At 40.2% G+C, this 22,300-nt stretch overlaps 1 protein-coding gene across 2 annotated transcripts; it reads right to left on the reverse strand.

Annotated features, from left to right (window-relative positions):
• Positions 1–2,022: 2,022 nt before the first annotated feature.
• Positions 2,023–21,419, reverse strand: Ccni (cyclin I). 2 transcript variants are annotated; one of them, XM_050150329.1, is made up of 7 exons: positions 20,886–21,418; positions 18,108–18,264; positions 9,048–9,176; positions 8,654–8,728; positions 7,684–7,824; positions 7,194–7,424; positions 2,023–3,526 (listed from the first exon to the last, which is right to left on the reverse strand). In XM_050150329.1, exons 2-7 carry the CDS (start codon positions 18,219–18,221, stop codon positions 3,083–3,085), a joined length of 1,134 nt encoding a protein of 377 aa, XP_050006286.1. In that variant the 5' UTR covers positions 18,222–18,264; positions 20,886–21,418; the 3' UTR covers positions 2,023–3,082. The 2 variants fall into 2 exon arrangements, with proteins under 2 accessions (XP_050006286.1, XP_050006287.1); XM_050150330.1 differs by lacking the exon at positions 18,108–18,264 and having other exon boundaries at positions 20,886–21,419.
• Positions 21,420–22,300: the final 881 nt, after the last annotated feature.

Below are 22,300 nucleotides of genomic sequence, written 5' to 3' on the forward strand. Positions count from 1 at the left end.
CCCTGAAATGGACTAAATTATAACCACAAAACATTAGGATGCATCAGGAGGGACTTAGTAACCAGGTGATTGATCATTTATCTGCCTACTAGTACCACAGTCAATCCAAACAATTCAACTTCTCACCAAGTTAAAAAGATGACTTACTCTTTTCCTGAGAGCACCATCTAGTGGGCAGAACTCAAATCATTATTTAATAATGGGCATAGACCTCATTAACATAGTTTAAAAGTTCAAGAACTTGGGAGCTTTCAGAAATAGCATTCCTACTAGAATTTCCTGTCAGATAAAAGGTGATGTGAGATACTTTAAAGATAACATCATCCACCCCTCAATGTTTGTGATATGAAGATATTCACCTCAGGATGGTGAGAACATTGACAAAGAATCTTCCCTCTCCCCTTGAGAGCATGATAGCGTAAACCACATCTTCTCTTCAAGGGAGAGGCTATCACATTGCTTTGGATGGTGATGCTCAAGTACAGCTTGCCTTACTTCAGGATCTTGAGTGAAGCAGACATGTCAAGGAGATACAGCAGCCACTGGGACAGTTCTTAAGCAGGCAAGCACTAAGGTGGGAACCTGTAAGTTCTCACCACCTTCCCTCAGCCAACCATGGTGTCAGAAACACCAAGAAATGTATGTGACCTTCCATTTGGGGTACGGACCACTGTCCCAGCTCCCCTTACTCTTGTAGAGAAAGCATTCTGCTCTCCACTGATAACCAACTTCTCATCCATCTTTTAGAGGACGCAGTCAATTGCATCTAGTTTCAGCCTGCAAATCCTGTTTTTTTTTTTTTTTTTTTTTTTTTTTTTTTTTTTTCTGGGGATTTCATGCATTGGTTAGCATGCCCATCCTTTGACAGCCTCCTTTCTGGAGGATTCAAGGATGATGCACCTTTTAACCACCAGGAGGCAGTAGACAATTACAACCGGTGAAGCTCAAGCTTCTAAACCTTGGTAGTTTGTAATGCAATACCAAGAAGTAACCTGAGCAGTTTAAGGCAGACTAAGCTCCAGGTAAAGCAACAAATGTTCTTAATACAGGAGTATTCTTCACTGAAATGCTAGTTTGCTTTGGGTCTTAGGCTGAAGTTCTGAAGAGTGGGTTTTGAGGGATGGTTGAGGGCTCCAGATATTTACTAGATTTAGCTGAAAGGAGAACTTTCAACTATAACCACTGAACCAAACCAAGAGCTCACTTGTTTCAGTGTCCCATGGAAACAATACTCCAAACTCACTCTACTGGTTTTCAAGATGAGATCTCATTACTGCCTGGGAGCCCAGACTAAAGCAGTGTTCTTGTCTCTGCCTCTTTAGTAGGTAGGACCACAGTTGCATGCCAGCACTAGGCTACCATTAGCATTAAGAAACCTGAAGACCAAACAGCTAAAGTCCTACTGTCTCCCAGCTTTTGCACTTTGCAGCTTCTGGATTACAGATTAGCTATGCAGACTTTTAGACTCAAGTTTTATACCATCTGAGTGTGTGTATGGGGGGGGGGCACTCCATATCATAAACATTATGAACCTGGAGCTCCCATTAATTCAGAATCAAGAAAACTAAAAATCAGAATTTTCTAAAAATATCTGAGACTAATCCCTTGCACACAAATCATTTTTTCACTTTTCCCCACCTCTCCCAACTCCCATCCTTACACACATGATGCTTCCCCAATTGGATTTTTAAGGTCATAATAAATGTGCAGTTAAGTCTTCCACAAGTTTCTAAAAAGATGTTAACCTGGAGACACTCTTGCTCTGCTAAACTTAAAATCAATGACCTAAAAATATTATCTATATGTAGGCTGGAATCTGCCCTCATAGACCAACCATCCCATTAACCTGTTAACTGTAAGGTTCACAGCCCACCAGCAAGAAAACACTAGAGGGCACAACCTGTGGTCAAAGATTGCTCTCAAGTTTTTTTTTACTGCTTTCCTTGGTTGAAAATGAAGTGCCCAGGAAGTCAGAAACCATACCTTCCCATAAATAAAGAAAAGATCCTACAGAAACCAGGGTTAAGGACAACATTTTATTGCTACCAGAGGCTTTATCACCAGTCCATGGTTCAGACTACAGTGCCTTCTTCAGACTGCAAAGGGAGCTCAGGGTGCAGAAGTCACTCAGAGAAAAACAAGGGGAATAACTTCTTATCAAGAAAATCCTGACAGCTTAATATAAACTAGGGTACTGAATTCAATTATAAGTTAGACTCCAATCACGGCTGCCCCACAGCTAGACAGTTGCTCCTACTCATTTTAAAAGAACGAGAACAGATCAGTTACAAAAATCTAAGTATGTGTTACATACATGTTTCTTTGGTGAGCACCCAGATATATTAACTTTATAAGAAATTCTTTATACAAATGTCAAAAATGCTCAAAATGTCCTAATTACACACCATTTTTAAGCTTTAAGATAAGCAAAAAGGTAAAAAAAAAAAAGTCATCTAGTTTTTCAACTAAAATGAGACACACAAAGTAAGAGAATGTTTTCAGTTACCATTGATTCATGAGGATAGCTCAAAGTGCCCTTTTTGAACTAACCAACTTGAGCCATGGATTAACATGGATGCCACACAAAAATTTGCTTACTGAATTGCTTTTAAAAAAAAAAAAGGGTGGGGCTACCTATTCAGTGGGAGTCAGAACACATACATCAAGCACAAAGATTATTAAGTATCCAACAGAGAGGCAAGAAAACACAAGAGAAAAACCCAGGACACTGGAAACAAGGTTTCTAGCATTGAATTTTGCAACTTTCCCCCTTAAACCTTGATTTTTATTTTAGTTTTTTGGATATGGGGCAAACTATTATTTTAACAAAGAAAAAAGTGGAACTGACATAGTGCAAAGAACTTTACCTTTAAATATATTTTGGATCTTGAGTCTATAAATATATGCCTTTATATTAAATAATGCTGAATTGTAAGTAGCCACACAAAGGAACAAAAAGGCCACTTGTTTTTCTTTTCTCCTGGCTCACTTCACTCAGTCTGAAAAAGCACATGCCCTTCTCTACAGCCTTTCCTGGTTTTTATTGTCAGCCCTAGTGTGCACCGGAAGGTAATACCTGAAACTACATGACTGAAACAGGCTGCAAGGGTGGACAGGGAGAAGCATGCCCTTCTTGCCTTGATAAATCAGTGCCGCACACAGAGCCCACATTCTCTGAAGCATTATCTTCATTGTAGAGCCGCTTGATGCCATCGTAGAAGTCATCCACTTCCATTTCCTCCACTTTGCGTTTAGCAGAGGTATGCTTGCACCCACTGGCAGCTGGGAGGTGATGGTAGAAGGCTGTTGTACCTCTGACTGGCACTTCTGGCTTGCTGTTGCCCTTGGAGAAACCTGGGCCTGAGACAGAGGAGGGATGTAATTTCAACGCTCCTCTGTCGCAGGACACCAGGGTGTGCTTGAGGGGACGGTAGACATAAACGGAATTTAGAGGCAGGGAAGACTGCAGAGCAGAAAGGTGATGTGCTGCTAGCTCCCGACAGTGGATCAACTGCGAGCTGTCCATCTGGACCAGGAAATAAACAAAACGACGTCGATCATTAACGAACACAGTCCACTGTTGCCTTTACCAGCCACTGTTACATCCTGTGCCTTCTCTCCCTTGAGCTTTATTTTCTCTCTACCACATCTTCTACGTCACTCATTGATTCTTCCACCTACCAAGCATTCTTTGAAATATGCTTATATCCATGCTTTGAGCATAAATCTGCACCTGTGTGCTAGGCACTTACATCAACAGAAACTTTCTTTGTTCACTGCTCTATTAGCAATGGAAACCATTAAACTAAAGATGATGGGAAGTTTGCTTAGCAGAAAATGAGTATTTTTTAAACAATGTTTTTTTAAACATTTAATTATGAGGATCAAGTTGTCCCTGTTGTGCCTATACATTTTTTTAAATTTTTATTTATTTATTATGTATACAATATTCTGTGTGTATGCCTGCAGGCCAGAAGAGGGCACCAGACCTCATTACAGATGGTTGTGAGCCACCATGTGGTTGCTGGAAATTGAACTCAGGACCTTTGGAAGAGCAGGCAATGCTCTTAACCTCTAAGCTATCTCTCCAGCCCCGTGCCTATACATTTTGTAGCACCATGAAGTTACTTTCCTTGTCTCTTTTTTTCTTCTTCTAGCTCAGGCTGGCTACCACTCTTGATTCTCCTGCGTAGCCTCCCAGGTGCTGAGGTCCAGGCGTGCCCATCCCACTCAGCTTACTTTGCACATTTCTTACCCATATTTAACTTATGCCAACAAAGCCTGCTCTACATAGCAGAAATGTCTGCAATCCTATGGGAAATAAATTCCACTAAAAGAATACATTTTGTTATATTACCTGATCACTAAATATATTCACCGTGTTAATCAAGAATCAACTGCAAGAATACACATGTAGAATTACATGAAACTATCAGAATATGTAACAAAACGTGGCATTCACCCCTGGTTCACTTAGCCTTCCCCTTTGTAAAGAACTTCCTAAGACACTATGGTAAGACATATTAATAGTCCCTAACTGTTAAGTTTTTGTTTTTGCTTGTGTGTGCATGCATGCATGCTCATGTCTGAGTGGGCACATATGCCATGGCACACACATGGAGGACAAAGCACAACTTTGTGCAGTCAGTCTGTTTCTCCCCTTCCACCACAGGCTCTAGAGATTGAACTCAGGTGGCTCGGCTTATATGGACTAGATCTAATTATTAGCACATTGATGTAGGCCCTGCTAAAAAACTAGTAACAGCAGATAAGAAATAGGGTTTCCAATCATTTCAAGCAGCATATAAAAGAGAACAGATAGACAGAAAATCACAATGGACAAGCACTTAGCATCCTGAAAAGAGTAAAAGTGCCACAAATATTCTAACCCCTTGTACACTGGTCATGATCCTGAAACTATATTTAAAAGGAGCAATGTTAACACTGTTGATAAAGATCAATGAGTTATTTTTAGTGATTTATTTTCATTTTATGTGCATTGAAGTTTTGCCTATATGTATGCATGCCTGTGTTCCAGGGACATCAGGTCCACTGGAACAAGAGTTACAGACAGTTGTAAGCTGCTATGTGCGTGCTTGGAAGTGAACCCAGGTCCTCTGTAACAGCAGCCAGAGTGCTCTTAACCACTGACTGAACCATTTCTCCAGCCCCTAAGAATTATTTTTTTTAGAGGTGAAGACCATCAAAAAATGTTAAGACATTAGACATTAAATAAATAACCTCTTTTTGAATTCTACTTTCCATTGGGGTCCCAAAACAAACTTTGTCCAGAATAAATCCTAATCTTGCACAATATGAATTTGTCCTTTTAAAACAAGTCAGCCCCAATCTTCTGCTTTTGTAGTGAAGTGTACTTGTTTTAAGAACATATACTACAATTACCAACTCTGGATGCAAACAAGTCCTTGATCTTTCTCTTAAAATTTAAGCATTTAAAATGAACCATCTATTATCAGCTCTGAGAACCTTACTAGCCATTTTTATTACCGTCTCTCCCCATTTCAATATAGTAACCATTGTCAAAATATTACTAACTACAGCTGACCAGGGGACTGTGTTCCCAATAAAAAGGAGCAGAATAGCATGACACATGTGATAGGTCCCAGAACCACACGTGGTGAGCAGCATGAAACACTGAAAATACCTGTTGGAATATCAGGTGCCTTTCAAGAGTCACCAGGAGTCCATAGTAGGACTTATTTAATCCTCTAGTTTTAAATAAGAACATCTACTTTGACCATTACTTAGCAGGCAGCTAGAGAGACCACAACGGAATCATACCTAATTACTACCTGATATGATAATCAGGGTGGGCCCCTATAGGTCAGAAAGCAGACGACATGAGCATAGCCATATAAATCAACTACAATGAAGGAGTACAGAGAAAGATGTGGCCATCCTAGTGTGGAGATGCACAGTGACATAGGAGCATTAGAATGGGCTGGGTAGGGGGAACGTAAGAGGAACAAGAGGCAGCTTGCCTTTCAAATCAGAGAATATGTGCCAAGTTCAGAAGGAGCACAGGCAGAGTGAAGACAGAACAAAATGCATGCAGAATGGGGTGTGACTCGATGGCAGAATACTTGCTGAACAAGGGAGGGGGCAATACTGACACGATCTGATGTAAGGCTTCTGATACTAGAACCTCAAGTCTAGGTCTCATCATGGGTCTACATACAAAGAAAAAAGACCTTAGATTCTGAGCTAAATAAAAACAGATGAACTTAGCAAGGATATAGAACTATGCCCAGAACTAGCCACCACTCCAGCCCTGGACTAGACTCTTTAATAAAGGTTTGGGTGTTAATAAAACAAAAAGGGTTGGAGATGGCTCTGTGGATAAGAGCAAATACTGCTCTTGCAAAGGACTCAAGTTCAAATCCCAGCACCCATATCAGATAGCTCACAAAATATACACAGCAATCAAACCACCACCAGCTCCTTTTTAGCCTTCACAATCACGAAGTTCTATGTCATCTAATAACTCTCAAATTCTCCAAACTGAAACTAATTGATGAATAAATTGATTTCTAAGATCCTATCAAATCAGTTAAGGAAAAGACAAGTTTAAATGAATTTCTTTGAGCCCCAGAACATATACAAAGAAAATCACCATCTCGAGGCTGGAGAGGTGGCTCAGAGGTTAAGAGCACTGACTATTCTTCCAGAGGTCCTGAGTTCAATTCCCAGCAACCACATGGGGGCTCACAACCATCTGTAATGAGATTTGATGCCCTCTAGAATATATGTAGACAGAATACCATAAAGAAAATCACCATCTCTGAGCTGTGCACTAGAGAAGGGAAAAATTCATCAGTCTCTATAGACACCAATGTGCAAATATAAACCTGAATTCTCAAGTGGCATGAGCAGAACAAGGATTTTAGAAAGCTACTGACACTCAGCACTATTACTTTACTACATCTGAACAGAATTTTCCTTATCTAAACTTTTCAGTATATCGAAATAGTAGTTAATATTTGAAACCATTTGAAAATGCCAGTTACAAACTGGTATTTTTTTAAGCTGAGTGAGAACTGAACCCAGGGCCTTTTCTACCACTGAGCTAAATCGCCAATCCCTCTTAGTTTTATTTTAAAACCATACAGTACCCTCTCAGTTCCATTAAGGAAACAAAAAGTGTGAAGAATGTAAGTGAAGCTGGTAGCTACCTGTGCTTTCTGAAGCAGTTCAATCGTAAGAGGAAGCCAATCGGGAATGAGTTTCTCCATTTCCAGACTAACCATGGCCAGAGCAAGCATGGATCCTTTGAACTGAAGAAGTTGGTTGCAGGCCATACAGTGAAGTAGCTGCTTGGTCAGGAATGCCAGATGTTGAGATGGGCTCAATTTGGGCAAACTGAAAAGTAACTGAGGCCTAGTTGACACCGCAATGGCATGGAACTGGGGGTGGGGGTAGAAGAAAAACCATAAAATTGTTATTTAAGGAGAATGTCTAAGTATACATAGAAATAACTTCTCAGGCACTATGAAAGTTTGTAATTCAGTGATTTGATATATTTTCAGAATCTAATTTTTCCTTGACTAATTTCAAAGTTTTCTCCAAATCCATACAAAATACATCAACAGGTAACCTCTGTCCAAGTTACTGGACCAAGACTGTGTGTTCATAGTAAGAACTAAACATTCTGGATATACTTACAATGTGAAGGAAATCCAATGGTGTGGCTGTGTGAAGATCCCAATTCAACTTATCCAGAATAATTCTCTCCATTCTCAAAATCTCAGATGAGGAACAGCCACAGAAACTGTCTCTTGCCAATACCTTTAGTGCTGGAATTTTCTATCCAAGCAAAAGGAACAGGAAACAAATGAACTCAATTTCAGGACAGAAATGAACTCATTTTCAGTATTTGTTCTGACAAATAAAATGTAAAGTAATAGAAAAAAATTAAAAAAAAAAAAAAGAACTAGAGAGGTGGCTTGGTGGTTAAGGGCAGTGGCTGTTCTTTCTGAACCCAAGTTCAATTCCCCATATCTACACGGCGACCCACAACTGTATTAACTCCTAGGGAATCCAATGCCCTTTTCTGACCTCTGTGTTCACCAGGCACACATGCATACAGTACACATACATACATTCAGGCAAAACACTAATATACATAAAATTAAAATAAATTTCAAAAAGACAGCTGATGTTCTAAAGCAAGCATTTTAGAGGGACAACACATCTAAACACTTAACTGAAACTGTAGTTTATAAGACAGTATTCATTTTATACCCCTAGAAGCACAAGTGGTCAGGCCCTGCTCCCAGACTACTCTAATGGCTTTGTCCAGTCCCTTGAGACCAGACAAAGGTGGCCAACCTCCGTCCTACAGAGAAAAAAGACCAAGATCAGGCCACAGAGTCCCACCAATTTCGAGCCACCCTAGGAAGCCCTCCTCCTATATAAACCTGCCTCCTTAGTTCTTTGCTGTGTTTCTTCACAGCAGAGGCAGCTACCCTCTGTGTCTTTCCCAATAAAACTCTTATATGACATTTTTTGTGGCATTCCTTGGCTCCCAACCTTTCCTCTCATAGCAAAAAAGGTTTCATTAACAATAAATGAAAAAAACCTCCAAGCAAGACCTACCAAAACATAAAGAATAAATCTTAGAAGGATTCATTACCTCATCTTCTTCAACAGTCTTAGCAGCTAGAAAAAAACAGCTGATTGCAATACAATTCAAATATTTTGGATGGGCCTAGAATTTCGAAAAGAAGAAGAGCAACATTAGTGATCGTACTGAGCTGAGGCTTTGCTAACTGTTTTAAAACTGAAATATACATTTAGCTCACAGTTTCCCCAGTTTACATCTTCCTAGGCACAGAAATAAGTTTCTTTTTTGTTAAATACTATGTAAAGCTCCAAACCTGAGTCATTTCCAAAATTTTAAAACAAAACAAATACTGTCCTTGCAAGATCTCTCCATCTGCCACGACAGCATGTTTACTAGTGACCTATGGTTTAACATGGAAGTCCTTGAACAGAAGCTATGCCTGAGTGTATCTTACAATACTTACTTTTACTGTAGCTAAAAACCTGTCCAAAAGACTGCTTGCCAGAGCAAATGTTTCTGGGTAAAGGTTGAACTGGTATTTGAGTTTGGCCAACCATTGAATTACTTCATCTCTCTGGGATGGAGAAACATTCTATAAGGGAATAATTAAAAAAATAAAAGATCATAAGGTTTCAGTTATCATTAGGTGCACATTTAGAGTTCTCTAAACACAGGGCTGAACAAACAGCTCAGCAGGTAAAGGCATTTGCTGCCAAGCTTGATGACCTGAGTTCAATCAGTGAGATTTGCAGTGAGAGAATCAACTCCCACAAGTTGTCCTCTCATCTCCAACATGTGCTATAGCACACAAATGCCATACACAAAATTAATAAATGTAACATATTCTTAAACATTAGGAAATACAAGAGAAAATGCACTAATAAGTTAAAATGTTTTAAGGTCATTCAAAATTGAGATAGATGAGGGGCTGGAGAGATGGCTCAATAGTTAAGAGCATTGCCTGCTCTTCCAAAGGTCCTGAGTTCAATTCCTAGCAACCACATGGTGGCTCACAACCATCTGTAATGAGCTCTGGTGCCCTCTTCTGGCCTGCAGGCATACACACAGACAGAACATTGTATACATGATAAATATTTTTAAAAAATTGAGATAGATGAAAAATTTATATACTATATCATATTTAACATTATAATTTACTTTATTAAAATCTTCACAATTCATTTCACCAAGTATCTACAGATTGAATTAAGTTCAGATATTCAGGAAACACAACATTTTAAAATTTGGGTAAATTATTACTAATTGATAATTTTGAATTTTCTCAACTCTTTTTGAGTGAGGAAATACCACTCATTAGCTTATCTTAGGAAATATAAATGGACTATCAAGCAGAAGGATTAATTCACTAAAAACAATCATCTTAATTTCCCTAAATACTATTTTGAACTTCTGAGTAAAGGTCTATGTTTTAAAAGGTTAAATACACTTTAAAACAGTAGGGATTATTTTACTTTTATTTGAGTTTCAGTCACTACTAAACAATCAGTGTACTCCTGATGCTAAGTAGTCCTTTTGAGGACTACTTACAGGGCCAGATTAGCCCAAGTATATCTCAAGCTCACTGTGTAGTTGAGGGTGACCTTAAAGTTCAGATCCACCTCTCAAGTGCTGGGACACAGAGGTGCATCACCACACCGAGTTTATGTAATTCTTGGGATTCTAGGGCTTCATATGAGGAGACAAACTTTACCAACAGAGCCATATGCCCCAGCCCCTCATATACCACAAACTGCCATGTAAACACAATGAAGTACCAAACTGGAATAGTGTTTCCAATAAAGGATCATCCTACAAAATATAGTCAAGCCCTGACTTATGCTAACTCATCTTTCTTTATGAAGTACAGTACAATGAAATACTACTTTACCTGACTGCTGTCAACCTAAGCTAATTCTTTTATCCTACAAAATTACCTAACATCTATTAAAATATTCAATGACGGGGGGCTGGAGAGATGGCTCAGTGGTTAAGAGCACTGACTGCTCTTCCAAAGGTCCTGAGTTCAATTCCCAGCAACCACATGGTGGCTCACAACCATCTGTAATAAGGTCTGGTGCGCCCTCTTCTGGCCTTCAGGCATATACGCAGAAAGATTATAGTATATATAATAAATAAGTTTAAAAAAAACAGTCTGGAAAGCTTAATAAAACATTTAAAAAAAAATATTCAATGACGGTCTCTGTAGAGTGCAGCTCCTCAAGTAAGAATCACAGCTAGAACTACGTTACTGTTTTTGCTTCCTCTAGTTTTACTAGGAATGACTTGCTCATTGAAGTCCGTGCCACTGCATCCGCTGATTCCTCTCATTCCTAGTCCTCCTCTACCTGCTGTCACTTTTGTCAGTTTTGAGATGGCAAAGTGTTCTTCTACATTACCAAACCAATTAACACACTTGTATAATTCTTACATCTAGCTCCAAACTCAGTTATAATTGGTATTTTTAGTGGAGAATTAACATACAGCTACCTTCTGGTCAACCCTTTAGGAACAACATCACAATGATGAATAGAAATACTAATAATTTACAATATGTTTTATTCACAACTCACTACGAAGTTGGTAAGTGAGTGAAAGTTACGTAAGTCTTATAGCTAAGCAGACCATTAAATAGTATTAAGCCAGAGTTACATATTGTGCTCTAGGGACACCTGGCCCTGTGTGGGAGTATAATAAATCTTCTTAGAAGAAACAGCAACTAATTCATATCTTAAAAAATGAGGTGAGGGGCTGAAGAGATAGCTCAGAGGTTAAGAGCACTGGCTGCTCTTCCAGAGGTCGTGAGCTCAATTCCCAGCAACCACATGGAGACTCACAACCATCTATGAGACCTGGTGCCCTCTTCTGGTGGGCAGGTATACATGCAGACAGAACACTGCATACATAATAAATAAATAATTTTAAAAAATGAGGTGAGGGAGTCCTCTGTGCTACAAAATACAGAATTTTGATGTTTAAGCCCATGGACTTTGCTATGGAGGATAGAAATGATTTCAAACTCAAGGCAGTAACATAGTTAAACTCTGCTGAAGAGCAAACAAGAATAAGGTGGGTAGAGAACCAGGGACTGTTGCCCAGAGAATCAATCCTACAATTCTATAATCAAACAAATAAAGAACTTAAGGCAGTTTTGAAAATAAAGCTGTCAGCCTGAACATTCTTATTGCATAGAGTAGCAGATAAATTTATGTCCTGCAGACTTTTGCCAGTTTGACAGAAAAATGGAGTCAAAATTTTTTTCTTTAAAAGACAGGGTCTCATGAAGTCCAGGCTCACCTCAAACTTGCTATGTACCCAAGGATGATTCCCCTGCTTCCACTACTGGAATTACAGGTATGCACCACCACACCTGGTTTATGCAGTGCTGGGTACTAAACCCAGGGCTTCACGTAGGCTAGACAAGCAGTCCAACAACAGAACTACACCTAGAGCCTAGAGTCAGGCTATCAATAATGTGAGTTGGATCAAACCTTTGACAAAACACCACTGTCTAGAGCTATGGCTTCTTTAAGTGAGAGGACATCAGTACAGCCTTACAGTTAGGAACTGGATTAACTATCAGTTGGCAAGGTCCTTAATTACACAATTTCCTATATTTTCAGAGCCCCATGGTGCTACTAATAAAATCTAGCTCTGTTCCCTAAAGATCTCTGTGAAGTAAAAGGTAGTTTCTTCTAATTAAGAAGTTGTGCACTTAAGGAAAATTCAGCCATCCAAATAAACCAACACTAAACAAATTCACTAGAGAGGTAGCAATACCATCTGATGCAGTTAATGGGCTCTTTGGAGAGAAAAGGAACAATAATCAGAAGACACAAGAAACAGGAGCTTACTAACTATCCTGCCATGTCAGACATATAATCAAGAGGGAGAAATAACGTTCCCTAATAGCAGACTATATTCTTATCTGGTACACTTGACTTTAAACAAATATAAAAGACGAATACAAGGGAAACATGTCACTTTCTGCCTTAACCTTCATACTGTTAACTGTACTTATGACTCTAATTCTTCCTTATATTATTTTACATCCCTGCTTCCATGATTTATTGCTCCTTCTAGAAGAAATACTCCTTTCTCTATTTTACTTTGACTCTCTCTCTCTCTCTCACACACACACACACACACACACACACATTTCAAAATACTGGGTATTTTTTTTTTTTTTTAAAGTTACTGCACTGCTGTAACAACCAGGTTCTGAGGAAGCATGACTCTGGAGAGGAATAATGAAGTGATATCAGCATTCTAAGATACGGGCAAGCAGCTAAGAGTAAACTGGTAGAGCATTTAGGAGAGTTACAGAATGAGAGACAAAATCCGAGACTTGTAAAACCAAGGAACTCGTGGAAGTTGGAGGTCAGAAATCTCAAGGGGGAAAAACCCACTTGGCTGATGGTATTAGTTTTTCTCAGAGCTATGACCCATGTACTTGGCAGAACCATTTACAAGGAGGGAAGACTTATTGCCTTACTGTTTCAGAGATTTCAATAGTGGTAGCATTGGCGGGAGAGGGGAGAGAAGGAAGGAGGTAAAGAAATAAATAAAAAGGACAAGACAGGATCTTCCAGCAAACAAGGGGGAAAGAGGAAGAAGGCAAACAAAGGGAGGAAGAGGCCGGGGACAAATTCCACCAAGGTCTGGCTCCAGTGAGGCCCCATCTCCTGAAGTTTCCAGCACTTGTGAAAATGGTGCCACCAGTTGGGGGCCTAGGTTCTATACATGAAATCTGTGGGAGACATTTTATATGCAAACTCTAAGACTGATTTTCCTCTTAGACATTTCCTGAATGAAATCCTAAAAATGGATAGTATAGAGATCTAAAAACTTAGGCACGCACACACACAGATTCATTTTTAATAACAGGTAAAGAAATTACATTCAACTGAAGTCCAGCCCTCAATCAGCCTTGACTACAATCTTTCCTTGGACTACAGTGACTGGTCCCAATTCAGTTTGCCCACCAGAGGGAAGACTGAACTCTCTACAACAGGTTTGGAATGTGACAACAGCAGTGCTTGCTAAGGAAGCAGAACCTCTGCTTTGACTTTCCAGCACCACAAAGATAAAATAACTAAGGCTATACCATTTCTAAAATAATAGAGTGTTCAGTGTCAAATCAAAATTTATCCAACAAAAACCTAAGTAAACAAACTAAAAGCCAAGAGAGGAAAGCAGGCAAGTGGAAAAATATCTTTATCAGAATAAATGACTTCTTACACATGATATCATGGGGGTTGCTAGAGAGATGGCTCAGTGGTTAACTGCTCTATTACAGGACTTGTTCTCAGCATCCACATCAGGTGGCTCACAAACCCCTTTAACTTCAAGGAGTCTTACAAAGCCTCCTTTGTTTCAGAGAAAACACATACCCAGTAACAGACAAAGATGAATTTTGCTACTAAATACAACCAAAGGGCTAAAATCGAAAAATAGTAAGTGTAAATTAAAGACTCAAGTGTGCATCTAACAAAAATTACATATGATTGGTCAGCTATATTTGTAGCCTTGAAAAATTCTGTTAAGTCTAGGAACCAGAGAGATAGCCCAAAGAGTAAAGGCACATACATGCTGGTAACCCTGGAAACTCAAGTTTAACCTCCAAGACCCGTATCATAGAAGTAAAGAACAAAGCCCACACAAATGCCATGGCATACACAAGTGTGTGTCCATATCCTAAATAGATAAATGCAAAGAAAAATTAAATTACATAACAAAAAATTATACATCTAAACATATTACAGTTAAAAGAAAAAATGCTAGTAATTTTAAGTAATGTAGAGTAAATCTGTAGTTTCAATGATGGTCCTTTACATATTTAAGCTAGGTTTTCCTTCCAGAAAGTCATCTTTTTAGCCACATTAGTGCTGGGACAAGTGTGAGCCACCACACCAAGCATTTCTACATGGATTCTGGGGAATCAAACTCGGTTCCTCGAGCTTAGGAGGCAAACACTACCAGCTGAACCATCTCCTCAAACCCACTAGAAGCATTTCTGAGGTTGAATTTAGGAAAAGCCTTGTAATAATTAGAAAGTAGAGCTTTTCTAAGATAGAATGGACAAAGGAACACAACTACATTATCAGAGATGTTAAACAAAATGATTCTTTTACTGTACAGTTAGATTATATCTGCTTCCAAACTTAACGCATACAAATACAAGTAGGAAACAGTTCTGAAATACAATTCTAGAGTCAGTAAGGTGGCTAAGGAAGGGCATCAGGCCGTGTAAGCTTGGCTGAACTCCAGTGAGAGAAGCAAAGAACTGATTCCGGAACCGGTCCTTGGACTTCCACATGCAGGGTGTAGCATACCCTATTCACAAACAGTAATAAAGTTACACAACCCAGCAGTTGTTACTAGAACTCAAAAGGTCTGGATGTGAGGACTAAAATGATCCCTTGTCCCTTTTGAGATAGGGCGTTATTCTTAGCCCGCTAGCATGGAACTTTCAGAAATCCTACTGCCTCGGCCTCCGAAGTGCTGGGGTTAGAGGAATGCTCCACCATCCCCAGCTGAAAACTCCATTTTTTAAGAAAGTTTAGGTAATTCTGATCTATTTAGTCTCCAAGTAGTTCGTGTAAACCTGTGTTTCAGCTGTCCTTAGCATAAATCCTGCTTTTGGAACCATATAATCAGATGGCCTTTGATTCCTTAGTGTTCAAATGTTCAAAAATTCTAATAAAAACCACTTTAAAGTTTGTAACAGGACTTTTTTTTTTTTTGCAATCGAAAGCACTTTAGCAAAAATAAATGCAGACTATCTGAAAAGGTCACTGTTTTCAATTTTTCCCTAAATTTATTTAATGCAACTATAAGAAACTTCAACTATTCTATAGAACTTTTCTGTAAGTACCAAGAACACATAATAGACCACTACTTAAATAAATTATAAAGAAGCCATAATTTATTTATTTAAATTCATTTAATAATTTATTTAAAGGTTTAACTCTGAGTGTGCTTAAACATACCTGAAAATCCAGTACTTGCTGGTAGACAGAGGAGGATCAGGAAACTAAAGGCTAGCATTCACTGGCAAAGCAAGTCTGAGGACAGCCTAGGCTACAAGAGACCCCGACTCAAAACATCAGAAAGTAATAAATGTTTCATGGGAGTCTACTGTATGTCAGAAAATAATGACGCAACATCACCACCAAGGAAATGCAGTGGAATCACCAGGAAATTATACTGTGTTCTCACAAGGGAAGTACAGACAGGGGTGGGAGTCACAGGTTTAACAGGATTATTTTCTTGCCTGGCCACATTTTGCTTAAAATCCAGGGGTGGGGGGTGGAGGGATGTTGGTCTAAAATGAAAAACAGCTGTAAGAATGGCCTTGCACTTGCAGGAGACAAGGAAAGGGAAGTAAAGAAAGCAGAAGCAAGCAGCACAAAAGGAAACTCTAAAATACTGCACTTTTCTATTTTTATCAGCACTTAAAAGTAAGTAACAGTAGAAAGGCCAGCCCACGACCAGGAATTAGATTGCTCTTTTAAGCCTAAACCCATATCCTCTCCTATTCCCATCAGATTAAGCCCACTCTAAGTTTAAAGTATTAAATAGAACTACTTGGCATTACTAAAGAAAGTCCTTGACTAATGCCCTCCTGGTCTGACTCCATTTTGTGTTTTCTTAGAAGTTCTCAGCCCTCTACCCACCCTGCTTCTCCCAACAGTCACATCTGCCTTGGCAACACACATGAGATTTGTTATCAGGGACAGCAGGACGGCTCGGTAGGTAGAGGGAGCTAGCAAGCTTTGTTGGATCCCAGAGGAGGGAGAAAATCAACTTCCACATAAACACTGCAGTACCCACACATATAAATAATAAATGTTAATATTTTATCTTACATGTCCCAGAATTTTTATAAACTACTTGGCTGAAGAATTTCACTCATCTTTTAACAAACTAAACATCCTTTAGTTTGTAGATTTGATAAGGGAATATTAGAGATAATATAGAAATGTTACAATGAAAGAGGTCCATTACTATAACTCATGATTATTCAATCTGGAAAACTTACATATTAGTCTAAGACTTGAGGATTGACTTTAGCTATATGAATTTGTAAGACATACTATACTTTATATCTTTTTGTGACCATATTACAAATAGTTTAAATTATGTTGTAGTTGTCCTGTTTAAAAAGCTTCAGGGAAGGAAAAAGAAGTAGGTCCACCTTATAAGTTTCGAGCCTGTCTTGTTCTCTGTTACCTCAATGACACCCATTAACTTGGCTACTGAATAGACCTGGTAAAGTGGTAATTCAGAAATTTAAAGTATCACCTTTACAGCTATGCTGCCAATGGTTATTATGGTTAGCTGCATACTGACTTAAGGAGATAGAGGAGAAAAGGGAGAGTTCTTTTTAAACTCTGCTGGAAGGCTTTGAGTCCCAACAGTCAAGAAATTCAAAGTTTTCTCCATTCATATCTTCAATATGTACAACTGTACCTGGAATATAGCAAATATTCAATAAACATTTAAAGAAATCTAAGCCATACATTCATACTAAAATAGGATGAAAAAGTATAAGAGACTGCCTCAAGAAAAGACTCAAATTATAACTACTATTCGAATATTACCAAAGTCCCGAACAACATAGGACTGACTATACTTATTTTAAGAGAATCAAATGATCATGCCTAAGTGTTCCTACCACAGACAGTACTTATTCAAAATCAACTAGTCTTCAACATGCAAACTGACAAACAGCAGATGCAAAAAAGATTTTTTCAGGTTGTAGGAAGAGTTAAAAGTAGAAAGACTTCAGAAGTCTATAAAGCTAAGATAACCTGTAACAGCAATATTTGTCATTTCATCACATATTAAAACTTTCCTGGCCACTCTTATAAACCCCAAGCACCTTATTAGGTACTAGAGATACAAACATGTACAAGTCTTACATAGTAAACTGCTGGAGGTGGATAAACTTTTAGTTACTAACTACCAGAATATGATTAAAGTACAAAAATGTCTGAAGGAGAAAGTGTATAGACAATAGCAAAGAGTTCACCTTACTATTTCTTAAAGACTTACAACACTGCCATGACCTTAATAACTCACTTCAACTCCTTATAAATACTGACAAAGAGGTAAAGATGTCCCTCTAGAAACAGCTTACTACTGAATTAGTCTACAAGGAAAATGAATGCATGTAATTACCAGTAACTCACGTAAATCAAAAGTTTTATCTTACTTTATTCAGAAAGATGATTTTTTTACCATCTTTTTTTTTTTTATTTCTTCTTTTTCCTTTTTTTTCTTTTTCTCTTTTTTTTCCATCTTCTTAAAGAATGTTTTTTTCCTTGTCTTTGCAAGGTCTTGTGTAGCCTCCAACTAACACTGACCTTGAACTTGTCTTAAGTGCTAGGATTATGAGTAGGCTCCCCCACACCCAGCTGAGAACATATTTAATAATACAAATATTCCCCATGAAGCATTAGGATAATGCATTAGGCCAATAGTGCATTTCTAATAAAACACTTGTTTTAAGAGAAATTACCTGATTTGTACTCATTTTCGGCACATTGACCTTCCACATCTGGGCTTCCCTGGAGATTGCCCTTTCCAATAGGAATGACAATCTCTGGTTTTCCAAAGGTCCTGGAAACTTCATGATATCCCTTTGGATCTGCCTGTCACCCAGCTTGAGTGGCTACCTAGTAAAATCAAATATAAATAATGTTCATTGCTTAATTACAGAATAAGTATAATATACACATTTATAAATGTTAGCATTTATTAAATAATTTATAAAACAAAATAAGAATGTTATGAGGCAGTATAGGATTTTATAGCTCTTTAAAATGCCATATATTTAAGCTAGCAGTAATATTATATAAAACATCCTCACTTTAAATCTGAAATTCTAAAACCACCGACTTTTTATTTGAAATTCTTAGCAATAGTTGTCCCAAACCTTCTCCCTAAAAATAAAGTAAAACTACTAAAGGCCATTCCTTTTATTTATCATTTAAACATATTAAATATTACATTAACCATTTTAGGTTATGTAAGGGGGAACAAGACTGATTTAAGGGATTGTTATCCTATATTTAATTTAAGGCCTTCAGTAAAATGTTCAGATGTTATCAAGTGAAAAACAGAAAATATTTTTAGATGAGTGAAAAATAAAGAGAAAACTTACAAGATGCAAAGAAAGCTGTGGGCATTAAGGGGAAGTTTAATTCCTGAAAATGCCTGTATTAAAATATTCCAAATCATCTGCTTAACCTCCACCTAAAAAGACAACCTAAATCACGTGTATGTACTCTCAGCACTTCTGAGGACCTGTGCTGTACAGCAAGACCTGGTCTTAGAAAAAGAAAACAAAAATGGCAGGTAATGGTGGCACACCTTTAATCCCAGCACTCAGGAGGCAGAGGCAGGCAGGCGAATCTCTGTGAGTTAAAGACCAGCCAGGTCCACAAGAGCTAGTTCCAGGACAGGTTCCGAAGCTACGGACAAACCCTGTCTCGAAACAAACAAAAAGAACAAAGAAAAGAGAATATTTCCTTAAACATAAAACAAAAACAAATCCCAAACTATAAACCAGGTCTGGTGGTGCACACTTGCAAACTTGGGAGATAAAGACAGGAGGATGAGAAGTTCAAAGTCATCCTTAGCTACATTGCAACTTTAAGGTCAGCCTGGGCTTTTCAGATAATCATTTAATTGCTGGAACAATGTGATGAAAAGGAGGAACAACGAAATCAATTGAGAATTAGTATAAAGAGGTACAGTTTAAATGTACCTCTAACTGAACTGGCTCCTGTACTGAGTAAGACACTACTAGATTAAGGAGATAAATGGAATGTTGACTATTAAGTTAGTCTATATGCATCAAAATTAATTTACTAAAATTTAAAACTGTAACTCTGTAAGAGAATACTCCTACTCATAGGAGATACTGAGCTTTAGGAATAAAAGGTCCTAATATGTGCCACATACAAAGACAAAAAATGAGTATAATTCAGAAAAGGCATTTTTTGCACTCCTAGTAAGGCAATCACAACACCAACTCTATTATTAACCCTGTGTGGACTGTTGGAGTCCAGTTCTTCCTTTTCTGAACAGGGATTATCTTATCTGCTATCCCCCTCCTTACTGTATACACCAGAAATACTGGGACATGGGTGATTCATGTCATCCACTGTTAATTCGACTTGCAGAGCCTTCTGCAGCTCCAATTCCTCCCGCTAAATTTGCTCTCAATCTATTAGCGTCACGTTTTGGATTTGTGCAGGCACACCCCACCTACCTTTACCAGCTCCTGGACATAATCCTACCTTTGCATTTAACTACGACCACTGCTTTTTCAACTAATCACGAGATTCTGGACCACTAACAGTTTCCAGAATTTAGCACCATGCCCAATAAATAGCAGCTTACACTTCAGGTGCTTATCAATCAACCCGCGATGGTTTGCTATTTGGCCAGCTATTTTGACCTAGATAATCCTCCATTTAAAGATGAACAAGCAGATACTGGTAAGCTGAATGCTCTTCATTTCTAAAGTACATGATCAGAACAAACTCTTCGCTTCTAATCTTGACCCCTCCCTCCTAAAAAAAAAAAAGGCAGGGTCTCACTAAGGTAGCCCTCGCTGTCCTCAGACTTGCTAGCTATACGAGCTGCTGTTCAAATGCTCAATGGCTCCTCGGTGAGGGTGAAGTACAAGTATTTTACTTCGCTATTCTACGATCTTCTACGATCTCCAGTTGACCCATCTACCTGACAGTTCCCGCTACTTTACCACAATGTTCAACTTCTGTCTAAAAGATCTGCGGTGGAGCCGGTAGCAGAGGGCACTGAGCTCTTTAAAAATTCGGCATTTTTCTGTCCTTTACGACGCCTTCTAGTATCCTCCACGAACCCAAACCCTAGGTAACGTTATCCTCCCGCATTACCGCGGGGTGGGGGTACACTATTTGCTTGGCATTCACTCTGCTTTGCCCCGTATATTATCTTCATGCGGCCCCGCGGGACCGGTAGTCCCGGAGGGCGGGGGGTGTGTCCGCTTCTTTATTAGCCTGGCTCGCGGAGTCTGTTAACTGGCACCCCAGTCGATAACGCACTGTGGCTACAAGTTACTTGGGGGAAAGAAACACCGGGCTGAAAGGAATCCCACCCTGCACGGCCAGAGGTGGCGGGGTGGGGGGGAGCGTCCCCCAAAGTGCCCAGATAATGCCCACAGAAGGACCGGTCCTAGGGGAGCGGCGCGCGCCCCCGCGAGCTCCCCCTCCGGTGGCGCGCACGGCGGCCGCGCCGCCGCCCTCACCTTCTTCTCCTCCTCTTCCTCCTCCTCCTCCTCCCCGGCAGAGCTGTAGGCCTCACAGTGGTGACGCGGGGTCATCCGGGGACCCGTTACCACCTCATGATCCTCGGCGCGCGGCAGCGGGGCGCGCGGGACCAAGGGCCGGGCCGACTGAGGAGGGAGAAGAGGGCGAACCGGGCCGGCGGGCGCGGGCACTCGGGCGGGACGCACGGCTGCGGCCGAAGGGTCAGTCAGCGAACTAATTCCATGATGACCCTGGGCCCGAGGCCGCCGCCGCCGGTCCCGCTCCTCCGACCGCCGCCGCTGGTGCCCGGGTGAGGAGGGGGCGCCCTCTCGCCATAGGGCGGCGGGGGCCGGGGAGAGGCGCGGGGTGAGGCCGGCTCTGCCCCTGCCCGGGGGAAGCGCCTCCGAGGGGAAATGGTGGAAGGGGGGGAAGGGGGGAAAAAAAGAAAAGAAAAGGGGAAAGGGGGAGAAAATAAGAAAAAGCGAGACAGAGGCGCTGGCGCGTCCGCTCGCGGGGAAGACTGGGGAGGGAGGGGCGAGCAAAAAGCGCCGGCCGCCTAGCTCCGCCCTCGCGGACTGATCTCGTCCGCGCGCGGCTGTAAACAACACCAGGGTTCTCCCTGCAACTTCCGGTGTCCCACGGACGCATAGAAGACTTTGAGCAAAGCTGAACCTCTGGAGAAGATCTATGGAAGGAGCTGGCATGGGTAAGATAGGAGGAAGTGCGTTTGGTGTGCACAAAGAGAAAGAAAGGTGCGCGGACTCGTTGATCTTGGGAAGCGGAAGAATCCTTCTCCTTCGGCACGGTGACGTAAGCGGCTTGGTTAGCCGAGGAGGCGTGCAGCAGCCGGAGAGTGTGCTGCGCATGCGCCTCTGTAAAGAAAGGCGTCCCTGAGCGCTCGCCTCAGGGAAGGGTTTCTGGGCGAGCGCCTAAATCCAGACTAGAGTCTCCCGGTACTTTCTAACCCTGCTTGTCTCTAGAACTCCTAAGCGAACTTCCTGAACGGGGCTGGTGATATCTTGTGTAAAGATCACATTCTCTATTACTTCGCCAAAAAAAAAAAAAAAATTCTGTTGTACCCTTCATATTGACGATGATGGGCGTGTGGCTTTTTCCTGGTCTGTGGGTGTTGGGAGACTCTGAAGCACTTTAGAAATCAGAAAAACTAAGAGGATCACATCCTGGGTGCTTAAGGTCACTTTTTAAAACAGATTTCGCTACCGACCGACGCCTTGGCATTGTGCCAAGGAAATTCTAGTCACCAACCAGTATGTCTAGGAAGTTTTATTCCTAGTGATAAAACGGATCCTGTTTTATCAGGGTTCGTTTTATCGCTAAGTAATTAACGAATGTGAGATGTGTTTTATTAACTTGGAGTCCTTTTTACTCCAGTCGGTAGATTTTGCTTGTCTTA

Source organism: Alexandromys fortis, unplaced genomic scaffold (genome assembly GCF_014885135.2).
Source record: "Alexandromys fortis isolate MF-2015 unplaced genomic scaffold, M_Fortis_MF-2015_v1.1 scaffold_0, whole genome shotgun sequence".
Lineage (NCBI taxonomy): Eukaryota > Metazoa > Chordata > Mammalia > Rodentia > Cricetidae > Alexandromys > Alexandromys fortis.

What these genes read in the sequence shown, in the direction of transcription:
- Ccni (XM_050150329.1), bottom strand. Translation starts at nt 18,221, where the DNA reads ATGAAGTTTCCAGGACCTTTGGAAAACCAGAGATTGTCATTCCTATTG. An exon ending in GGTTTTTAGCTACAGTAAAA is followed by an intron (nt 8,729 to 9,047) that starts GTAAGTATTGTA and finishes TCGAAATTCTAG; the next exon opens with GCCCATCCAAAATATTTGAA. An exon ending in AGACTGTTGAAGAAGATGAG is followed by an intron (nt 7,825 to 8,653) that starts GTAATGAATCCT and finishes TTGCTTGGATAG; the next exon opens with AAAATTCCAGCACTAAAGGT.